Source organism: Triticum dicoccoides, chromosome 5A, assembly GCF_002162155.2.
Source record: "Triticum dicoccoides isolate Atlit2015 ecotype Zavitan chromosome 5A, WEW_v2.0, whole genome shotgun sequence".
NCBI classification, from domain to species: Eukaryota; Viridiplantae; Streptophyta; class Magnoliopsida; order Poales; family Poaceae; genus Triticum; species Triticum dicoccoides.
In genome coordinates, this window is record NC_041388.1 from 267,008,473 (window position 1) to 267,032,513 (window position 24,041).

The 24,041-nt window shown below is 46.5% G+C and overlaps 2 protein-coding genes across 2 annotated transcripts; one reads left to right on the forward strand and one right to left on the reverse strand.

Annotated features, from left to right (window-relative positions):
• Positions 1–6,239: 6,239 nt before the first annotated feature.
• Positions 6,240–8,383, forward strand: LOC119300928. Its single transcript, XM_037577832.1, has 2 exons — positions 6,240–6,481; positions 7,200–8,383. Exon 2 carries the CDS (start codon positions 7,279–7,281, stop codon positions 8,053–8,055), a length of 777 nt encoding a protein of 258 aa, XP_037433729.1. The 5' UTR covers positions 6,240–6,481; positions 7,200–7,278; the 3' UTR covers positions 8,056–8,383.
• Positions 8,384–9,002: 619 nt separating this feature from the next.
• On the reverse strand, positions 9,003–10,215 carry LOC119300929. Its single transcript, XM_037577833.1, has one exon. It carries the CDS (start codon positions 10,084–10,086, stop codon positions 9,403–9,405), a length of 684 nt encoding a protein of 227 aa, XP_037433730.1. The 5' UTR covers positions 10,087–10,215; the 3' UTR covers positions 9,003–9,402.
• Between the last annotated feature and the right edge of the window lie 13,826 nt (positions 10,216–24,041).

Consider the following 24,041-nt stretch of genomic DNA (forward strand, 5'->3'; position numbering starts at 1 on the left):
TAAAACACTCTCGTCCGGACTCCCCGAGATACAGTTGACATAGCCACTTCCTAAACCCTAGCAACTCGATCTCACCGAGATGACTCTTCGGTCTCACCGAGAGCACTTGCCAACCTTTTGTTACCAATTGGTTCACCTCTGAATTTCTGGGTGGTTTGAATCGGTCTCACCTAAGTGTGAAAATTAATTAAGTCATTGCCATTCGGTCCCACCGGGCTGTTTCATCCGGTCTCACCGAAAGGCCTAAAGTTCAGATCTTTTGTACTAGTCGGTCTCATCGAGTGTTTCCACCTGGTTCCACAGAGTAGCGCATAAAGGTGTGTAATGGTTCGGTTTTTGGTGCCGCCAATATACCCCCACCCATTCCACCAACTCTTAGAGAGCAATCAGTTTCAAGCTACCACTTACCATATCCATTTTCTGAGAGAGAGAACTACCTATACTTGTGTTGAGATCAAGCGGACTCACTCCAACATTTGATCCTTGATCTCTAGCCTCCCCAAGTTGCTTTCCACTCCAATCCCTCTCCTACCACATAACCAAAATATGTGAGAGAGTGTCTAAGTGTTGAGGAGACTATCTTTTGAAGCACAAGAGCAAGGAGTTCATCTTCAACAACAACATCTAATAATTTTTGGAGAGTGGTGTCTCCTAAATTGGTTAGGTGTCACTTGGGAGCCTCCAAGCTTGTGGAGTTGAACCAAAGAGTTTGTAAGGGAAACGATATGGTCTACTTCATGAAGATCAACCCCGGGTGAGGCTAGTCCTTCTTGGGCGTAAGCCATGATGGCATAGACAAGGTGCTTCTTCGTGGACCCTCTGTGGGTAGAGCCCTTCGTGGACTCACGAAGCCTTTACCCTTCATGGGTTGAAGTCTCCATTAACGTGGATGTACAATAGCACTGCCTATTAGAACCACAAGAAAAATCACCCTCTTCATTGCATTTGATTATCTCCAAACCCTTCATCTACCTACATATGCAAAGTCTTTACTTTTCACTGCTACTATCTTACACTTGCATGTGTAGGGTGCTAGTAGACTTGCTAAATCAGCCAAGAATTAAAATTGGGAAAAGATAGGTTTTTATTTTTCAAGTAGTCTAATCACCCCCCTCTATACCTACTTGCAATCCTATAAGTGGATCATTCATGTTCACGTGCACCCTATTGAAATTGAGCAAGCAAATTTACCAAATTGAGTTGAGCAGTTTAACATCCATACATGTATGCCTAACAGAGATGATCGTACATCATAAATAACCAAGTTTCATATGAAAATAGATATCATATAAAAATGAGGTCAAAAATATTCCGAGATGGCGAGGAAGGCCTCCTAGTGAAAAGAAACATGAGCTTGAGAGAGAGAGAGAGAGAGAGAGAGAGATCTTTCGATCATTACTCTTGATGGTGAAGAAGTTATTGATTGTCAACCCATATTAGACTATTTTAGGGGTGCGGGACCAGACACAAACGGATGTCGTACATATAGCTATAGCATTAAAAAGGAAAAGAGACTAGCGGAAGTGTAAGACACATAATGGTAGTGAATAGAGCGGAAGTTTCTTATGATTTGCTTGTTCCTAAAATTATCCCGTCAAGTTAAGCAATACCTTTTAATGAAATCCGGGCTCTGGTGTATACGGAGGGCCTCACCATTTAAAAGGGAACAATAGAAACTAAGGAACCCACTTTTTTTCGAAAAAGACGACTCAGGTTTTCTTAATAATTATGTATCACCGAATTTCCGCTCTCAACGGATGGATCGAGCTGGCCTATCTTGAAGTGAGAGTAAAATGATCTCCCTTTCCCCAACATGAGTTCCCAATTTTTTTGGTATTAGACTGGAGTTAGTAACCAATCCCAACAAGGAAGTATCGACAAAACTTATATAAACAAGATCTTTAATATCATTCATCATGAGACATATATCTGTCACTATAACTAAGAACCAAGATTTGTATGACAATAATTGGTATCAATGCAATAGATGTAAGTGGGTCAAAAGAAGAGGGAAATGACTTTTATCTTTGTACGTGATTTGTACCTATGTATCAAACTTATAATAATAGTATCCACTACAAGCTACTACAACTAAAACTCCATTGACGGAATTAAAATACTACAAGTGAAATTAAAATATAGTAGAATCTAGCGGGTCATTTTCCTTTCCCCTCAACATCTTCTTTACTGCATCGCTCTCTCCACTCAATGAACCGCATGTACGCCCCTCTTCTTGCATCACTCCTCCTTAAAACAATGACGCTCTGCCATATTTGAATCTCTTCCATCTCTCCCTTCAAACCCCGGCGAAACATTGTTTGGACCAACCATACTCATAATTGACGCATGTGAAAAGCTTCATACCCATAAACGATAAAAAAATCATAGACTACTTCACCTTGCAACGCCAACATCGGCACTAAAATGAGGAACATTGAAACACACCATATATGTATAAGAGGGATGTAGAGAGAGAGAGGGAAAGAGAGAGGGGTAGAGAGAGATGGATGATTGTCGGGATGAATATTGAAGGAGGGTGTGAGATTTTAATGGGTAGGAAATCTAGGAGGAAATGGCGAGATATATGAGTAGAAATCCGTTGACACCAAAATGAGAGGCCCTCCCGACTGCCAATGGCGGAAAGATCACTGCTCCCACATGTCCGACATAACACGTGCCCTTCCACCACGTTGATAGAAGAGACAAAACCCCTTACACCATTATCAACGGCAGAATCTACGCGTGATCTAGTAAGCCCGACAATTTTTGTCCCGACATGACATCGCATAACCGTTCCTGTCCTTCCACCATCCTGCATGGTGGACCACACCTCCACCACTAGACCGGCGTGGCCTTCATCCATTTGCGTCAGATATATGCTGCTTCCGCCATCTATGTTGGTGGGGGACCCTGCTCTGCCATTTGGCATGGCAGAATTTGAGACCCAGCCAACCTTCCACCATAACATTTGTAGCAACCAGTTACAAAGGGGGTGGTTTCATCATTTTGGTTGGGAAGAGGGTCATATATGTAAAAAAATCCAAAGCCGAAATACCTGAGTCCAAGGTTTTATTGTGCAAAACTCTAAATCTGAAGATGATTTTGCGTCGCAAAGCTCAAAACCTCTCACCCGCCGGTGCGGGACTAGGTGGGACCACACGACAGCAGCTCGCAAGATCTTTGGCGCTAAGAAAAATGAAAATATGGACGCAATTAAAATCACATCTAATAATCCATCTGTTCCATCTCTCCCTTCAAACCCTAAAGGAATATTGTTTGGGCCAATACCCATAACTAACGCATATGAAAAGCTTCATACCCATACATGACCAAAAATCCGTAGACTACTTCACCTTGTAGCATCAGCACCGGCACCAACATGCAAAAATGAGGAACATTGGAACACGTTGTATATGTGAGAGGTGGAGGGAGAGAGGGAGAGAAAGAGAGGTGATTGTTTGGACGAATATTGAAGGAGGGTGAGTGAGATTTTAATAGGTACTCCCTTCGTTCCAAAATAGATGACCCAACTTTGTATTAAGTTAGTATAAAGTTGGGTCACCTATTTTGGAACGAAGGGAGTAGGAACTGTAGGAGCAAATGGCGAGATATATAAGTAGAAATCCATTCACAACAAATTGAGAGGCCCACCCACCGCTGGAAATGGCGGAAAGCTCACTTCTACCGCATGTTCAACATAACACGTGCCCTTCAACCACCTTAACAGAAGAGACAAAACCCCTTACGCAATTATCAATGACAGAATCTACGCGTGATCTAGTAAGCCCGATAAAGTCTGTGTGGACGTGTCGTCGCATAACCATTCCACACCTTCTACCATCCTGCATGGTGGATCGCACCTCCGCCACTAGACCGATGTGGCCTTCATCCATCTGCGTTGGCTCTATGCTGCTTCCGCCATCTATGTTGGTGGGAGGCCTGCTCCGCCATTTAATGTGGTGGAATTTGATGTCTAGCCAACCTTCCATAACATTTGTAGCAACCAATTACAAAGGGGGTGGTTTCATCATTTTGGTTGGGTGGAGGGTCATATGTGTAAAAATTGAAAGTTGAAACACCCGAGTCCAAGGTTTTATTTTGCAAAACTCTAAATCCGAAGGTGCTTTTGCGTCACAATACTTGTAACCTCTCACCCGCCGGTGCGGGGCTAGGTGGGCCCACACGGCATCGGCTCCCAAGTTCTTTTGTATGAAAACGAAAATATGTGCGCTAGTAAATTAAAATCGTATCTAATCCGTAGACTACTTCACCTTGCGGCGCCAACATCGGTAGCAACAGGCAAATGGGGAACATCGGAACATGCTATATATGTATGAGAGAGAGAGACGGTTGCTTGGATGAATAGTGAAGGAGGGTGAGTGAAGATTTTAACGGGTAGGAATTGTAGGAGGAAATGTCGAGATCTATGAGTAGAAAACCACTCAAAACAAAATAAGAGGCCCTCCCACCACTGTCAATGGCGGAAAGCTCACTGCTCCCGCATATCCGACACAACACGTGCCCTTCCACCGCCTTGACAGAAGAGACAAAACCCCTTACGCCACTATCAGCGTCAGAATCTACACGTGATCTAGTAAGCCCGACAAAGTCGGTCCCGACGTGCCATTGCGTAACCGTTCCCACCTTCTACCATCCTGCATGGTGGACCGCACCTCCGCCACTAGACCGATGTGGCCTTCATCCATCTATGTTGGCTCTATGCTGCTTCCGCCATCTATGTTGGTGGGGGACCCAGCTCCGCCATTGGGTGTGGTGGAATTTGATGTCTAGCCAACCTTCCACCATACATTTGTAGCAACCAATTACAAAGGGGGCGGTTCATCATTTTGGTTGGGCAGAGGGTCATATGTGTAAAAATTGAAAGCGGAAACACCCGAGTCCGAGGTTTTATTTTGCAAAACTCTAAATTTGAAGGTGCTTTTGCGTCACAATACTTGTAACCTCTCACCCGCCGGTGCGGGGCTAGGTGGGCCCACACGACAACGGCTCCCAAGATCTTTTGTATGAAAAACAAAAATACGGGCGCAAGTAAATTAACATCGTATCTAATCCATAGACTACTTCACCTTGCAGCACCAGCGCCGGCTCAACAGGCAAATGAGGAACATTAGAACATGTTGTATATGTATAAGAGGGATGGAGAGAGAGAGAGGGAGGGGGAGAGAGAGAGAGATGATTGCTTGTGTCAATAGTGAAGGAGGGTGAGTGAGATTTTAACGGGCAGGAACTCTAGGAGGAAATGGCGAGATCTATGAGTAGAAAACCACTCACACCAAAATAAGAGGCCCTCCCACCACTGCCAATGGCGGAAAGCTCATTGCTCCTGCATATCAGACACAACACGTGCCCTTTCACCACCTTGACAAAAAGAGACAAAATCCCTTACGCCATTATCTACGCGTGATCTAGCAAGCCCGACAAAGTCTGTCCTGACGTGCTGTCGCGTAACCGTTCCCCACCTTCCACCATCCTGCATGATGGATTGAACCTCCGCCACTAGACTGATGCGGCGTTCATCCATCTGCATTGGCTATATGCGCTATCCGCCATCTATGTTGGTGGGGGACCCTACTCCGCCATTTGGTGTGGCGGAGTTTTACGTCTAGCCAACCTTCCACCATAACATCTGTAGCAACCGGTTACAAAGAGGGTGGTTTCATCATTTTAGTTTGGCAGAGGGTTATATCTGTAAAAGTTCCAAAGCCGAAACACTCGAGTCCAAAGTTTAATTTTGCAAAACTCTAAACCCGAAGGCGCTATTTTTGCATCACAAAACTCATAGGGCCAGTTCTTTTCGGCGATTCTCACAGAATCGACCCCTCCTCAGCTTCTCTCAGAATCGCCACTCCATATGTTTTTTACAATCCTAACTAATTAGACCTTAATTAGATATGATTGTAAAAAAATATGAAGTGGCCCATAATGTCACCCGCAGGGCCGGACCAGGCGGGGCCACACGGCAGCAGCTCGCCAAAATCTTTGGCGCTAAGAAAAACGAAAATACGGGCGAAATTAAAATCGCACCTGTAATCCAGCTGTTCCTTGAACCCTTGACAGAGGATATGCACGAACGCTGCTGCCCGCAAAAATAAAAATAAAAATGCACGAACGCTCCGTTTGGCAAGATTAAAAAGCCAAAAAGGAAACATGCTTTTGGCGCGCATCGAAAATCTTGGCATAAAAATATTGGCGCGGGAATTCTCTGGCGCGTGTATAAATAACGGAATTCTAGGGTTCCCTCCCCAGTTCCCCATTGCTCCTCTCCATCTCCTCTGTCTCCCTCGATCCGCGCCGCAGCTGCCCCCACCGCCCTCCGCCTCCACCGAAGCAGCGCCGCCAACCGACGCCCTCCCTCTCTTCTCCGTCCGTCCATCCCTCGTCGAGCCAAGCTGGGAGTGCTGGGGGGATCTCGGGGATGTTAATCGGCGACCAATCTTCGGCTGAATCAAGATAGAAACAGGTATCGTGCCCTTTCCCGTCGCAGATCTGGTTCCGGTGCTCCTCATTTTGCCTGTTCCGCGGTCCAATCTATCGTGTATGCAATTGTTCTCTCCGATTGATAAGTTGCTATTAGGCGTTCGCGAGGTAACTGCTAGGCGTTGATTTGTCGTAGCATCTGCACGACCGTGCAATTCTTCATGTATTGCGAAATTAGGGATGCGTGTTTCTGAAATACTTTTGGTTTGCCGAATTACTAATCTGGGTTACGGTGGTTATTAGCATGCCGCCAATTGCTGTGCGGCTCCCGTCTACGCGTAATCCATATATCTTCATCGATTCTGTAATGTATATGAAGCATAGTTGCAGATCAGCTTAATTTTTTCTTAGATTTTTTTTGCAGGATGATGTAATTTTGTCTTCTTAGATGATGTAATGTTTTTTTAATCTAAAGCACATATGGCCTGGAGCACGTCTTTGCATTAATAAGATGACGTAATGTTGTAATCTGACTTCTGAAAGCGTCCTGTTCCAATTGTATGTTCTGCTGCTGCCGCTGTCACTTCTTTTGTGACTAGGCCCCTGTTTATTCTGAAATTGTCCAACCTTTAAATATTTTACCGAGTGGCAGGATCCTTTTGCACTCCTTTTTGTTGTGTAGTTCTGTAAAATGTCTTTTGTTATTTATTGAGTACTTTATGTTAGTATCTACCGTTATACTGACCTTTTCTCTGTTGCAGGTTTTGATACTGAAGTCTGGGGGAGTAGTATACTCTGTTTGAGTATACCATTTAGTTTTGGAATAAACCACTTCTCCACATGGCGGGGGCTGAATCCGCACTACCCGCAGTTGATCATGTGGTGTTGGATAACAGCGATACTGAAGTCTCAGAGGTCGTGGAATGCGATTCCACAGTTGTAGAAGTGCTGGACAAGAGTGCCGGTGAAGAAGTTCGTCTGCAATTTCCCTTGGGAAATAAGGAAGATGTAGAATCCCTTGGCACAGTTTGTGATCTTGAGAATAATGAGGGTAATGTTGCTGAGGCAACCACTCTGAATGTGGTTGCACTAGAAATGTCCATCTCTAGCAAGGTTTCAGATGAAAGTATTTCACTGGGTTGTCAAACACCAAGGGGAAACATCTTTGACCCCTTTGCTCCAGGACCAGAGGAGGCGCTCTGCGGTGCGCCGAAGAAGAACGTGGTTAGGGGAGTAGAGACCCTCTCCCGCAGAAAGCTCATCTTTGAATCTGATGACTTCCCAGTCAAGAGGTTAAGCTTTGAGTTTGATGATTCAGAGGAGGAAGATCTGTATCTCCAGGGGATCTGCAAGATGTTTCTTGATCTGATCATCTCAAACCAAGCGCTGGAGGCAACCGGAGACGGCGAGGCTGTTCTGATAGATGCTGCCATCCCACCTGAAAGCTACAAGACCCCTGAATCAAAGCCTCTACTCACCGGCATCGCGGACACCTGCCCGGACGCTCCTCTGCGGCCATCTTTGAAGATGATCAAGCTCAGCCCGGGCATCTGCCGGAAGCTCGACTTCGGTTCGGTCAGCCCCAAGACTCTTTTCGCTGAAGACAATAAGAGCTGAGCCTGTCCCCATCCTTGGGGAACATGGTCTTGGTGCGGCATCCTACAGAGGCATGTCAGCGTGGTGACTTTGCTAACTCTGAAGCTGTACAGAGCTAGCGGTGATGGTTGAGTAGGAAGCAGCCTTGATTAAGTTATACATGTAAAATCTATGTTTAGTTTTCCTTTGGTTTTAGCTAAGCCCAGTCTTACTGCCCTGATTGATCATTGATGTAGTAGTACCGGCTCATGTGCCTTGTGGGCTTTCGGCCTAGCGTTTTGTAAATCTTGAAAAATAGCTTGTTGTCTCTCTGTGCTTGCCTTGAACTGAAGGAACTGTTGCAGATTCATCCTTGCTTAGCTTTTTATCTTTGCACCTTGACACCGAAATGATGCAGTGGCGAAATCGAACATGGCTTGGCTTGGTTTGATGCGACTGGTGTAGGGTGAGTTGCTGGCGTACTGGTGTTAATTGTGCTGAGCTGTAATTCATCTGCCTTATTAATTGTGCTGTCCTGTCACGATTAGTGATGGCTGCTCTTCCTGTTAATTTTAGCCGTCAGATAGAGCTTCAGATGGATTGGCTGACGGCCTCGATTTGTCCTTGCCTTTGATACCCTTTTTCGTTCCCTTCGCGAGGAAAAGGGGAGCTTTCATTGATCAGAGGAAAAAGGACTACACACAGGGTTTATTTTTCACTGCTTGTATGTTTGACCTGTATTTGCCGACATATTTGGTGGCATCACGAATCCACGATGTTGTAACCTGAAAATTACTTTCAGCACAGGTGACAGGTGGCTTGGCTTTAAGGATTATATATAGAGAGTAATCAGAGGATCAAGTGCTCGTGGAAGGCCTCGAAGCGACCCCGTAACAGCAAGCTATATAAGCATAATATAGGATGAGGTCGTGCTTAGGATTCGTGCGCTCAAAGCAAGAATCTAGACACATGATGTGATGATGATGATGTGATGAACAATAAGAGCAAGACATATCCGTGTATACTAATCAATCCACCCTGTCTGTCTCTGTACAAGAAAATTCCATCAAAATCGCAAGACCAAACCCAGCACTGGAAACAGCTAAAAAGACAAATTAATTCTACCCAAGGCCGAGACTAACTACAGCAGTAGGAGTACTATACTGATGAAATGATGATGAAGCGTCATCGGAAATTCCAGAAACACCTCACCCTTTTCTCTTCTCTCCGTGATGACAACGATGTCGCCGGCCCCACCCACACGTGCCGTGCGTATCAAACGAACACGGCACAAAAAAGGTCTCCTCCTCGCCTCCATCTCCGGCGACGCCCGCGGCGGAGACGGACAACTATCGTCGAGCGGACGGACGGACGAAACGAAGGGGAGGATCAGAGCTTGGTGTGGTCGCGGCACTCCTGGCTGCGGACGCCCAGCTCCGCGACGCCGAAGACGAAGCTGCAGTCGGAGTAGGCGACGGCGTGGCGCTTGAACACGCCGAACACCGCCACCCGCCCGGGGATCCTGGTGCTGGCCTCCAGCGGCAGCGACCCGGCCTCCACGTCCGCGACCAGCTGCGCCAGGTCCCCGGCGAACCGCTCCGCCTGCAGCGTCAGCGCCAGCTTCACGTCCGCGTCCCCCTTACTGGGGACGCGGCCGGGGTCGATCTCGGCGTCGCCGACGTGGGCGCCGCGGTAGGTGAGGTCCGTGTGGCCGCCCGTGGGGAAGGAGAAGGAGGCCGGGTTGGGGTTGTGCACGGACACCGTGATGAGGAGGGTGACGTTGAGCTGGATGCTGAGCGCCGGGAAGGTGAGGCGCGGGGCCACGCCGATGAGGCGCGTGGAGACGAGCCGCGTCGTCGGGTCCCGCACGCGGAGCACGGTGAGGAAGAGGATCAGGAGCACGACGGCGATGAGGACGAGGGTGACGGCCAGGCACGCGCAGCAGAGGCAGCCGCGGCGCCGGCGCAGGCGCTGCTTCTGGTGGCGCGGGTCGTCGACGGGCGGCTTGGAGGTGGCCGTGTGCGTGGGGAGGCCGCCGCCGGTGACGCTGCCGTAGCCGTTGGTGGACGCCATTGGTTGGGGCGGGCTCGGGATGCTGAGAGAGATCGAGGGGGTTGCAAACTTGGAGTGGCGGCGAGCGTGCGTGCGTGCGGAGGTGGGGGTGGTTTGATTCGATTTTCCGGTGGGGATGGAAGGATATCAATGCCCGGATGACGACTTTTATACTGCTTCTAAACACGGCTACTAGTGCAAATGCGAATCGATTTTTCTGAGTTGTTTCCATGTACGCAAAATATCGTTTCTGTGTGAAAACTACAAATATTTTGCTTTTAAGGATGTAGTTATAATTTTCCTTTTACAGCACGCGTGAAACGGGGAGGCGGATCGAGCACACCGATAGCACACAGCCTAGTGATTCTACACGATCCCAACGAAAGAAAAGAAAAAAACATGTACTACACGATCACATCGGAGTGGTTGTTGATGGTCTTCACAGGAGTCTCACATAGTGTACTCCAACGGTTGGGTGTATGGCTGGGCGTTGGGAATTGAATACTGACGGGAACATCACAGGGTTGGCTCGCCATGGGCGGCGCCGCACCAACCAACCAGACCGGCGACAAGGAGCGCGAAGCGAACTGACACGACCCCCACTACGCAGGGCTGGGCGGGGACGAAATAAATGGCCGCGCTTTGGGCGGGCAACGCGTCGTGGTCGCCGTCGTCGCCCGACGGGGCGCGCCAATTAGTCCTCCAGTTCCGTTGCCCGTACACGTCCAGCACTTACTCAGCTGATGATCGCTCCCGTGTTTCCACGCTCCAACCGGTACCAGCGATCCTCCCGTTCTGTTGGTATCGCGGTGTCATCATGTTTCCACGCCCAACCGTACCAGGATGGGGGTCATGGAGGCGGACATCACGGCCAGCTCCAAGTCCACCGTTGACGTCCACAGACGGATCTCCTCTTGGGCATCTCAGGATCCTGTCTTTTGGAACATGCACTAGTTATTAGGCCAATTCCAACACGCGGGAGCAAATCAGATGTCCGTTTTGTCCGGATTATGTTTGCACCGGTAGAACGGATATGCGTGCCCGGATGCGGTCGTCCGGCCGTTGGTGCGTCCAACCGGCTGCCGCATCTCAAATTTTTGTCCGCGTAAATTTTGGCCTATATAGACATTGTGAATATAAAAAAACGATCCACAAAGTCTTAAGGTCACACATTCAAACTAAACTTGAAATTATATTTTAAAAAACACAAAACTAGATTTACGGCGTCGCCGCCGTGGCCGTCTTCCGTCATCCGTGGTGAGGTCAATGCAGGGCGGTGGCTGCCATAGGTGGGCAGGCGGCCCCTGCGGCGGCTGCCAGGCGGGACACGCCCGCACCACTTCTGGCCGTGGCGGTCAGCGCCCACCCACTCAGGCGGCATGGACACATACTCCGGAATGCAGGGCACCGTCTCCATCCAGTCCAGGACTGCCCCACCAAGGCCGCGACGGGTGGCTTCTCGAACACCTCCTCCATGGCCTCCTCCTTGAGCTGCAGGTCCAGGATGGTAACGTCGTCGGTGGCCGACAAAGCCACCATCTCGTCGAGGCCCTCCCATTCGGCGCGGTCGTGCTCCCGAATAGAGTCCTCAAACACTCTCCTCACCAGCTCCCCCTTCTTATCCTTGGTGGACATGGTGGGAGGTGGTGGTTGCGGGGACGGCGAGGGAGAGGGCGTCGGTGTTAGCCCGCACACCCACGCACGACCGCGCGACTGGGGCGGGCTAGGAGCGCGTACGCGGCTGGCAAAGCACGCCCGTGGTGGGTTCGAAGCACGACCGACAAAATAGGATTGCCGCAAAGGTCGTTCTCGTCCCGGAATCATGTGTTCGAGAGCGGGGAATCGACGGCATACCTGGCGCTATTGACGAGGTCCAGTGACAGGCGGGCACGGCCGCTCACCGAGGTCAACGGCACGGGCACCCGGTCTGCCGTCAGGTGCCAGTTGTTGGGGAGATGGACGTCGCTGAGGGAGTCCTGGACTAGGGGGTCCTCGGGTGGCCGGCCTATTGTTGGGGAACGTAGCATGCAATTTTAAAAAAAATTCTATGCTCACGCAAGATCTATTTAGGAGATGCATAGCAACGAGAAGGGGAGAGTGTGTCCACGTATCCTCGTAGACCGAAAGCGAAAGCTGAAGGAAATATGCCCTAGAGGCAATAATAAAGTTGTTATTTATATTTCCTTATATCATGATAAATGTTTATTATTCATGCTAGAATTGTATTAACCGAAAACTTAGTACATGTGTGAATACATAGACAAACTAAGTGTCACTAGTATGCCTCTACTTGATTAGCTCGTTAATCAAAGATGGTTAAGTTTCCTAACCATTGACATGAGTTGTCATTTGATTAACGGGATCACATCATTAGAGAATGATGTGATTGACTTGATCCATCCGTTAGCTTAGCACGATAATCGTTTAGTTTGTTGCTATTGCTTTGTTCATAACTTATACATGTTCCTATGATTATGAGATTATGCAACTCCCGAATACCGGAGGAACACTTAGTGTGCTATCAAACGTCACAACGTAACTGGGTGACTATAAAGATGCTCTACAGGTGTCTCCGATGGTGTTTGTTGAGTCGGCATAGATCGAGATTAGGATTTGTCACTCAGTGTATCGGAGAGGTATCTCTGGGCCCTCTCAGTAATGCACATCACTATAAGCCTTGCAAGTGATACGACTCCAATGTATCTATAATTTTTGATTGTTCCATGCTATTATATTATCTGTTTTGGATGTTAATGGGCTTTATTTTACACTTTTATATTATTTTTGGGACTAACCTATTAACCCAAGGCCCAGTGCAAATTGCTGTTTTTTTGCCTATTTCAGTGTTTCGCAGAAAAGGAATATCAAACGGAATCCAAACGGAATGAAACCTTCGGGAACATGATTTTTGGAACAAACGTGATCCAGAGGACCTGGAGTTGACGTCAAGAAACAGACGAGGAGTCCATGAGGCAGGGGGGTGCGCCTACCCTCCTGGGCGCGCCCTCCCCCCTCATGGCTCAACCGACCTACTTCTTCCTCCTATATACACTCATATACCCTGAAAACATCCAGGAGCACCACAAAACCCTATTTCCACCGCCGCAACCTTCTGTACTCAAGAGATCCCATCTTGGGGCCTTTTTCAGAGCTCCGCCGGAGGGGGCAACGATCACGGAGGGCCTCTACATCAACTCCATGGCCCCTACGATGATGTGTGAGTAGTTTACTTCAGACCTTCGGGTCCATAGTTATTAGCTAGATGGATTCTTCTCTCTCTCTTTGAATCTCAATACAAAGTTCTCCTCGATCTTCTTGGAGATCTATTCGATGTAACTCTTTTTGCGGTGTGTTTGTCGAGATCCGATGAATTGTGGGTTTATGATCAAGTCTATCTATGAACAATATTTGATTCTTCTTTGAAATCTTTTATGCATGATTGGTTATCTTTGCAAGTCTCTTCGAATTATCAGTTCGGTTTGGCCTACTAGATTGATCTTTCTTGCAATGGGAGAAGTGCTTATCTTTGGGTTCAATCTTGCGGTGCTCGATCCCAGTGACAGAAAGGGAAACGGCACGTATTGTATTGTTGCCATCGAGGATAAAAAGATGGGGTTTATATCATATTGCTTGAGTTTATCCCTCTACATCATGTCATCTTACCTAATGCGTTACTCTGTTCTTATGAACTTAATACTCTAGATGCATGCTGGATAGCGGTCGATGTGTGGAGCAATAGTAGTAGATGCAGGCAGGAGTCGGTCTACTTGTCACGGATGTGATGACTATATACATGATCATGCCTAGATATTCTCATAATTATTCACTTTTCTATCAATTGCTTGACAGTAATTTGTTCACCCACCGTAATACTTATGCTATCTTGAGAGAAGCCACTAGTGAAACCTATGGCCCCCGGGTCTATTTTCCATCATATAAGTTTCCAATCTATTTTATTTTGCAATCTTTACTTTCAATCTATATCATAAAAATACCAAAAATATTTACCTTATCATTATTATCTCTATCAGATCTCACTCTCGTAAGTGACCGTGAAGGGCTTGACAACCCCTTTATCGCATTGGTTGCGAGGTTCTTATTTGTTTGTGTAGGTATGAGGGACTTGCGTGTGGCCTCCTACTGGATTGATACCTTGGTTCTCAAAAACTGAGGGAAATACTTACGCTACTTTGCTGCATCACCCTTTCCTCTTCAAGAGAAAACCAACGCAGTGCTCAGGAGATAACAGCAAGCAATGTGACTAATGAGTTAGTTACGGGATGTTGCATTACGTAACGAGTAAAGAGACTTTCCGGTAACGAGATTGAACTAGGTATTGAGATACCAACGATCGAATCTCGGGCAAGCAACATACCGATGACAAAGGGAACAACGTATGTTGTTATGCGGTTTGACTGATAAAGATCTTCGTAGAATATTTAGGAACCAATATGAGCATCTAGGTTCCGCTAGTGGTTATTGACTGGAAGTGAGTCTCGGTCATGTCTGCATAGTTCTCGAACCTGTAGGGTCTGCACGCTTAACGTTCGGTGACGATCGGTATTATGAGTTTATGTGTTTTGATGCACCGAAGGTAGTTCGGAGTCCCAGAGATGATCACGGACATGACGAGGAGTCTCGAAATGATCGAGACATAAAGATCAATACATTGGAAGGCTATGTTTGGACATCGGAAGGGTTCCAGATGAGTTCGGGCATTTACCGGGGTACCGGGGGGTTACCGGAACCCCCCAGGGTGTCAATGGGCCTTATTGGGCCTTCGTGGGATAGAGGAGGAGGTGGCCAGGGTGGAGGGCGCGCCCCCAAGCCCAATCCAAATTGGGTGGGGGCCCGGCCCCCTCTTTCCTTTCCTCTCTCTCCCCCTTCTTTTCTCTCCTACTCCAACTAGGAAGGGAGAATCCTACTCCCACCGGGAGTAGGACTCCCCCTTGGGCGCGCCATGAGAGGGTCGACCCTCCCCCTCCTCCACTCCTTTATATATGGGGGAGGGGGTACCCCATAGACACACAAGTTGATTGTTTAGCCGTGTGCGGTGCCCCTCCACAGATTTCCACCTCGGTCATATCGTTGTAGAGCTTAGGCGAAGCCCTGCGTCGGTATCTTCATCATCACCGTCATCACGCCGTCGTGCTGACGAAACTCTCCCTCGACCTCAGCTGGATCTAGAGTTCATGGGACGTCACTGAGCTGAACGTGTGCAGATCGCGGAGGTGCCGTACCTTCGATGCTAGGATCGATCGGATCGTGAAGATGTACGACTACATAAACCGCGTTGTCATAACGCTTCTGCTTACGGTCTACGAGGGTACGTGGACAATACTCTGCCCTATCGTTGCTATGCATCACCTGGATGGATCTTGCGTGTGCGTAGGATTTTTTTTGAAATTACTGCGTTCCCCAACAATGGCATCCGAGCCAGGTCTATGCGTAGATGTTATATGCACGAGTAGAATGCAAAGGAGTTGTGGGCGTGAGCATATACATATTGCTTGCCGTCACTAGTTGATTCTTGATTCAGCGGTATTGTTGGATGAAGCGGCTCAGACTGACATTACGCGTATGCTTATGCGAGACTGGTTCTACCAACGTGCTTCGCACACAGGTGGCTAGTGGGTGTTTGTTTCTCCAACTTTATTTGAATCGGTTTCAATGAACATGGTTCTTTCTGAAGATCAAAAAGCAACCACTATACTACGTTGTGGTTTTGATGCGTAGGTAAGAACGGTTAGCAGCCACGTAAAACTTGCAACAACAAAGTAGAGGACATCTAACTTGTTTTTGCAGGGCATGTTGTGATGTGATATGGTCAAGACGTGATTATATATATTGTTGTATGAGATGATCCTGTTTTGTGACACAGTTATCGGCAACTGGCAGGAGCCACATGGTTGTCGTTTTATTGTATGAAATGCAATCACAATGTAATTGCTTTAATTTATCACTAAGCGGTAGCGATAGTCGTAGAAGCAATAGTTGGCGAGATGACAATGATGCTTCGATAGAGATCAAGGTGTCAAGCCGGTGATGATGGTGATCATGATGGTGCTTTGAAGATGGAGATTAAAAGGCACAAGATGATGATGGCCATATCATATCACTCATTTGATTGCATGTGATGTTTATCCTTTATGCATCTTATTTTTCTTAGTACGGCGGTAGCATTATAAGATGATCTCTCACTAAATTTCAAGGTATAAGTGTTCTCCCTGAGTATGCACCGTTGCTACAGTTCGTCGTGCCGAGACACCATGTGATGATCGGGTGTGATAAGCTCTACGTTCGCATACAATGGGAGCAAGCCAGTTTTGCACAAGCAGAATACTCGGGTTAAACTTGGCGAGCCTAGCATATGCAGATATGGCCTCGGAACACTGAGACCGAAAGGTCGAGCGTGAATCATATAGTAGATATGATCAACATAATGATGTTCACCATTGAAAACTACTCCATCTCACGTGATGATCGGACATGGTTTAGTTGATATGGATCACGTGGTCACTTAGATGATTAGAGGGATGTCTATCTAAGTGGGAGTTCTTAAGTAATATGGTTAATTGAACTATAATTTATCATGAACTTAGTACCTGATAGTATTTTGCATGTCTATGTTGTTGTAGATAGATGGCCCGTGCTGTTGTTCCGTTGAATTTTAATGTGTTCTTAGAGAAAGAGAAGTTGAAAGATGATGTTAGTAATTACATGGACTGGGTCCGTAACTTGAGGACTATCCTCATTGCTGCACAGAAGAATTACGTCCTGGAAGCACCGCTGGGTGACAAGCCTGCTACAGATGCTGTTGACAACGTTAAGAACGTCTGGCAGAGCAAAGCTGATGACTACTCAATAGTTCAGTATGCCATGCTTTACAGCTTAGAACCGGGACTTCAATGATGTTTTAAACGTCACAGAGCATATGAGATGTTCTAGGAGTTGAAGTTAATATTTCAAGCAAATGCCCGGATTGAGAGATATGAAGTCTCCAATAAGTTCTACAACTGCAAAATGGAGGAGAATAGTTCTATCAGTGAACATATACTCAGAATGTCTCGGTACCACAACCACTTGACTCAGCTAGGAGTTAATCTTCCTGATGATAGTGTCATTGACAGAGTTCTTCAATTGAAAGTGCGTTATATCGACTAGAGGGGGGGTGAATAGGCGATTTTTATGAAATTCTTCACTGAGGAATTTGCCGGTGAGGAAATTCCTTAGCGAAGAACTACTAGCAGCGGAATAAGTACTCAAAAGTAAACACAACAGAATACAAGCATAGTCATCATGATGAACTAAAGACAGGCACAGAGTACAGGAAGCGTAATCACAGGACAACACAGGATGAAGACAAACAGACTGAAGAAATTGAACTGAGGAAATTGAGAAAGTCTTCAGTAAAAGTCTTCAAACACAGATATGAACAAACATACAACACAGTCATGAGGAAATGAAAGAGTTGAGGAAATAGAACCAGTAAGCTCGGTGAAGACAATGATTTGGTAGACCAGTTCCAACTGCTGTCTCAGCTGTACGTCTGGTTGGAGCGGCTGAGTATTTAAACTCGAGGACACACAGTCCCAGACACCCAGTCAAGGACACTTAGTCCAAGACACCCAGTCCTCACCGTATTCTCCTTGAACTAAGGTCACACAGACCTCGTCCAATCACTCATGGTAAGTCTTCAGGCGACTTCCAAACCTTCACAAACTTGGTCACCCGGCGATCCACAATTCCTTTTGGATGCTCTAGACCATGACGCCTAACCGTCTGGAAGAAGCACAGTCTTCAAAGGTAACAAGCGTCGGATCCACTCAGGATCAATCTCTTCAGTGATGCTCAATCACTTGGGGTTTGTAGGTGTTTGGGTTTTGGGTTTCTGGTTTTTCCTCACTTGATGATTTTCGCTCAAAGTCCTCGGAGGATGGGTTGCTCTCAAATGACAAGTGTCAGTTTCTCTCGGAGCAGCCTCAACCAGCTAGTGGTTGTAGGGGGCGGCTATTTATAGCCTAGGGAGCAGCCTGACATGATAAGACATAAATGCCTTTCAATGATATGACCGTTAGGTGGATAGATATTTTGGAACAGCTGGCGCATAGCACAACAACGGTCGGAATTTTGAGTGGCAAAATCCTCAGGGCTATCATGTTCCTCACTGTGTAGGCAATCCGCACTGGCGAATTCCTAACTCCTTAGTCAGGACAAATTCCTCAGAGACCAGAAGAACTTCGTCTCTGTCACTGAAGAAATTGAATGAACTGTATGAGATTTTCAATGGCTTCACTCGAAGGGATTGGTAGGTGTAGGATTTTGAGTTGAGCATCACATGGAAATTTTTCCTTAGTATTTCCTCGACCCCCTTTAACAGTACGGTGTTTCCTATGACTCAAAAAATAGAAAAACAAAACTATGAAAACGAAAGTCTTCAAGCTTCATATTCCTCGCATGAATATCAAGTCTTCACGGACACACCAATTTCTTCACTTTCAAAGTCTTCATGAAAGTCTTCAGAAATACCAAAATCTTTAGTCGAAGATATTCATTTTTAGGGGTCGACTTTTCCTGTAAATATCAAACTCCTCATAGACTTATAGACCTGTGTACACTCACACACGCATTAGTCCCTTAACCTATAAGTCTTCAATACACCAAAATCACTAAGGGGCACTAGATGCACTTACAATCTCCCCCTTTTTGGTGATTGATGACAATATAGGTTAAGTTTTCAACGAGGATAACCATATGAAGTGTAAATACTGATATTGAGGAATTTGATTGCAAGATATAGAAGAACTCCCCCTGAAGATGTGCATAGTAAGGAATTTGCTTTTGAAGCAACGCACACTTGAAGAGTTGAATCATGGAGATCTCCCCCTATATCTTGTAATTCATACACGCATTTAACATATAATATGAAGAATTTGAAATGCATGAAGAAATATGGTGCCTGATGAAATTCAGCATGCATGCAATAATATTAACGAGGAATAAGCATGCATCAAGAGTATCAGAGCACAATGCATCAAAAGTATCAGAGCACCATCGGGTTTAAGATTACAACTCGATCCAATAAAGTTTCAGAAGAACGAGAGTTGTAACTTAGCAAAAAAAAATGTTGTATATGGGCGATAAAATAGACCCGCTTGAAGACTAACTCAAATTTCTCCCCCTTTGTCATCAAATGACCAAAAGGATTGAAACTGAGGACTAACGCCCCTGAAGATAATCAAGTTGATGAAGGAGCGCCAGCGTTGTTGGGGTCATTGGTTGATGTAGGGCCTGCCGCAGTGTCGTCTAAATCTTCATGTTCATCAGTGTCGCGCAATGAAGAATATGAGCTGGCCACCAGAGAAGGAACCTTGACCTTCTTGAATTTCTTCGGTGGAGGTGCAGACCAGTAAAAATATTCATTAAGACCCATGTTCTTCAGATCTTCTTCACCATACAGATGTGACAGGATTGCCCAGGTGCGACCGAAGACTTGATGGAGGTAGTAGTGGTTTTTCTTCACTGCATTGTGTGTGGCAGTCATGTTGTGAAGAAGTGAACCAAACTGACGCTTAACCCATTTGTGATTTCGATCCACCTTCTGGTGAAGACTAAGCAGAAGTTCACGGTCTATCATCACGCGCGGAGCAGTGGCTTGAGGAGTGGACTTGGGAGCATTGGCAGAGTCATGTGTGGCAGAGTCATCATTGGTGGAATAAGATGCAGCTTTGCGAAACTGACCATCCAATGGATGAATGCCTTCATCAATTACAGCTGGTGCCTTGCCCTTTCCATCAACTGACGAATATGTCTGCTTGAGGACTTTAATTGGGGGCAAGTAGTTAAGATGATTCTGGAAATCAGCTTTGTAGTTGAGTGAAGACCTTGTCCTGAGGAATCTCATGATCCAAGGTGCATAAGGCTTCAGCTCAAACGGAGACAGTGCAACATTGGCCATAGTCCTCATGAAGAAATCGTGATAGTTGACAGGAATGCCATGAACCATGTTGAATATCAGATTCTTCATGATGCCAACAATTTCCTCATCAGATGAGTCGTGGCCTTTGATAGGACTGATTGTCCTCGTAAGAATACGATAGACCGTTTTGGGCACGTACATCAATTCCTTCACGAGGAATTTTGTTCGTGGTGCCTGACCTGGTTTCAAAGGCTTCATCAGCACTTGCATGTAATGATGTGTGAGCTCAGGTTCACTGTAGATGCAGCGAGCTTCTTCAAGGGGAGGACTGAGTGGTAGAGCACGAAGCAATTCAGAGGCTGGTGCAGTGTAGTGAGTGTTTTCAGACATCCAGTCCAGCACCCATGAATTCACATCTTCAGCATTTCCGGTGATGTGCAGCGTTGCATAGAATTGAAGAATCAGTTCTTCATTCCAATGCAGATGTCAGAGCAAAAATTGAGCAGTCCAGCGTCGTGAAGAACACTGAGGACTGGTGCGAAGCACGGCAGAGATTCCATATCCACGCGAGGAATATGCTCATGGTAGAAAATCTTCTCCTTGTTGAACAACACTAAGGAATAGATATTGGCTTGACTAGCAGTCCAGAAATGCCTCTTCCTAATGTGAGCAGAGTCATATGGGTTATAATCTTCGAAGAATACGTGCTCGCCGAAGAAATCATCAGCCTTAAAATTTTGCTTGTGTGAGAATGGGTCCTTTGGCTTTGGCAGAGGAGTGTCAGTGAGTTGCATCACGACCTCAGGAATCTCAATCCCAGGTTCTTCAGGCTGAGAAATTTCTAGTTCTTCCTCAGTGGCAGTCTGCGTAGTTGGTTGTTCAGCAGCAGCAGTTTCTTCAGCGCTAGTGGCTGGAATTTCCTCATGGAAAGATGCAGTGGGATGAGTTTCTTCAGAGCCCATGTGAACAGTTTGTGTGGGGGACTGAGGAATTTGCTGTAGAGGGGTGAACATTGGAGTGTTTGGATGCTGACTTTCCCAGAATTCATCACTGATTACGGGTGTGGAGCAGCCAATGTCCACATCTTCATCTTCCATTTCTTCAACGCCAGCCTCTTCAGCTATGAACTAAGGCATAGGCGAGGAGATGATAGGTGTTGAAGGGATCGCATCCACTTCAATTTCTTCATCCAACGGTTTAGACGAAGCAGCAAAAGGAGTTTCTTCATCAGATCCGCTGGGGATCACATATTCTTCATCAAAAGGAACAAGGTCCTTTGATGGCCTGGGTTGAGATGGGAACAATATCAATCGGATGTGCAAATGGACTTGTCATAAGCTTCATTTTCTTCGGAGCTGAAGAATCTGAAGCAGCTGATGCTTTCCTTTTATTCACTGCAACACACTCTGTAGCCTTGGTCTTCTTCACATCTGATGTAGAGGGAAGGATTGGAGTTGAAGTTGGTGCAGGAGCAGCTGAGGAATCTGGTTGATTTTCTTCAGGCACAACTGATGCAGTTGTGCTGATTTCTTCAGTTTCTTCAGGCGCACCACTAGTGGATGCCCTGGCAATTTCTTCGGTGGCTGGAATGCATTTATCATCCCTGGAACTCACATTTTTTTCAGCAGCCTGATTGTCATCAGCGGTGCTGGCATGTTCTTCAGTCGGCTGAGCAGATGCTTCAGCCTGAGGAATTTCCTGTTGCGTTGGGGCAGCAACATGTGAAGTGAACTATTCAGTTATCTTTACAAATCTAACTTTGGCTCCTTGCCAATCAGCATAGTAAGCATTGAAGTCATCGCTGAGGGTTTTGATTTCAGATTGGATTTTTACAAGTTCATCAGTTGTCATAGTGACAACGTTGTTCTTCAGATATTTCTCCTTTCTGTACTGGGCCTTCTTGATCTGCCTGGCCTGATCATATTTCCATTTCTCCTCTTGGATGAAATGAGTCAGCATGTGATTTTGACCAGGCGTCAGCTTGAAGTCAGGCATAGGAGTATTTGGGTCCTTGTGCCAGAGATCAATGTAGTCGAGGATCAGCTTGGGATCCAAAAGCAGTGGCACAGGTGTGCCTTTGGCTCTAGCGGCCCTAACTTGTCTGTCTCTGATGATTTCTACAAGTTCATCATCATCAGCTTCATCTTCTTCAGGTGGCACTTAGAAAGCGACTTGCTTCTTTTGAGGACTTGGGCGTGGACCTCGTCCAGCAGTGACCTTGGTCTTCAGCAGAGTGGGGCCAGATGAAGAATTTGGTGCAGCTGAGGAGCTTGTTGAGACACCAGAGGCAATGGAGATGCCTGCAGTCCTTTGGCACGAGGCCAGATGCGCAGGTGCTGAGGACTTTGTCGGAACAACTGAGGACTTTGGAGGAAGTGCTGAGGATTTTGAAGGAGCAGCTTGAGGGATTGGTCGTGAGGACTTTGAAGAGTCTGGCCGTGAGGGCGCAGCTGAGGAACTTGGCCGTGAGGGCACTATTGGTGAAGCACTTGGCTTACGAGCAGGCTTCTTAGGCATGGATTTCCTCGGCTTGACAGAGGCCTCAGCAGAGGCAGCAACAGCCACAGCAGAGTCTTCATTAAATTTCCTCACTACTTCTTTGGCTTGCTTGGCCAGCTTGGCTTGGCGCTTGGCCCATTCATTAGGATAGTCCTCACCGTGCTTGAGGATGGTGGGATCAGCAATTTGGCCAGGTGCCAATGGAGCTCTTGGGCATGGAGGATTGAGTGCGAATTTTTTCATGTACTTAGGAGTGACATATCTGTACTCCCTCCATTCTCTTTCCCATCTCCTCTCTATCTTCTGAATGCGCACTTTGCGCTCATTCTTGGTTTCCTCAGTAGGTGTGCAGTACCCAGCATATATGTCATCAGGGATTTCAAACGTTGTATTTACCTCAGGCCTCTTTCCTCCCTTCTGTGGCTTCTTACCGTCAGCCATTTTCTTCAGTTGAGGAATTTGAACAATTCAATTCTCTGAAGAAGTATGCAACTTTTCTTCGAGGAACGCTGCAAATGAGTTAAGTTGATGAGAACCTAGTGATTCAGCAGCGGACATGTGTACCTGTGAACAGAGTATAGTTGCGAGGAATTTGGAGAGGTCATATGCGTTCTCAGAAGGTTTTTCAAAAAGAACAAGTTTGAGGAATTTGACCAGATGAGTCTTGAAGATTTTCACTAAGCGTTCTTTGTCTTAGGTTCCAGATTTGTATAGATCGAAGATCCACACAATTGAGGAATCTTGAAGAAAAATGATGCTTAGAGAAATGAATCAAGAACAGATGACATGTGAGGTGTTTAGTGTGTGAAGATTTGAAGAATAAAACACCTTTGAAGATTTTGTAGAGAAACTTCGAATCAAAGAGGGCAGTAAAAGTAACTTTTAATTACCCTGAATGAAGAACACGACGAACAATGAGGTGAAACAGTGGAGTTTGTCGGTGTAGATCTTCCACGCCCTAACTTGGCGGAGGAAGACGTCTACTGCGGCGGCGGAGGTGAAGATTTCTGCGGTCGGCGCGAGTACGACGACGACGAGGTCGAGGCAGTGAAGCTCTTCCTCACCGGCGACGATGGAGTAGCAGCGGTGCTAGGGTTTGGGAAGCTCGAGTGGGAGAGAGAGATCGAGCGGAGTAAAGGAAGTGAGGAAGGGATGAGGGGGTATTTATAGTAGCAGTGAAAAACTGTTCGCCCGAAGATTTGGGACGAACGTGCCCCTGACCCTTCTCCTTCGCATGACATGTGTCACCCACGTACTGTGTAGTGGAGATCGTGTAAGATCGTGGGTGAATTAAAAATTTATCGTGGGATGCAGAACGATTTGAGCGGCAAAACCGAAAATTTGGATAAGATTAGTTTTAAATTTCCGTTCGCAATTTCTTCAGCTGACAAGGACACAGTGAAGATTTTGAACAAGTTTCAAATAGAACGCACATGAAGAATTTGTGAACAGATTGGGTTGAGTATAGCATAGAGGGAAAGGGTCCGATCACATTCACTTAGCAGAGAACCAACTTGAAGAAATAGCAATAAGCGAATGCTGTAGAGGACATAAACTC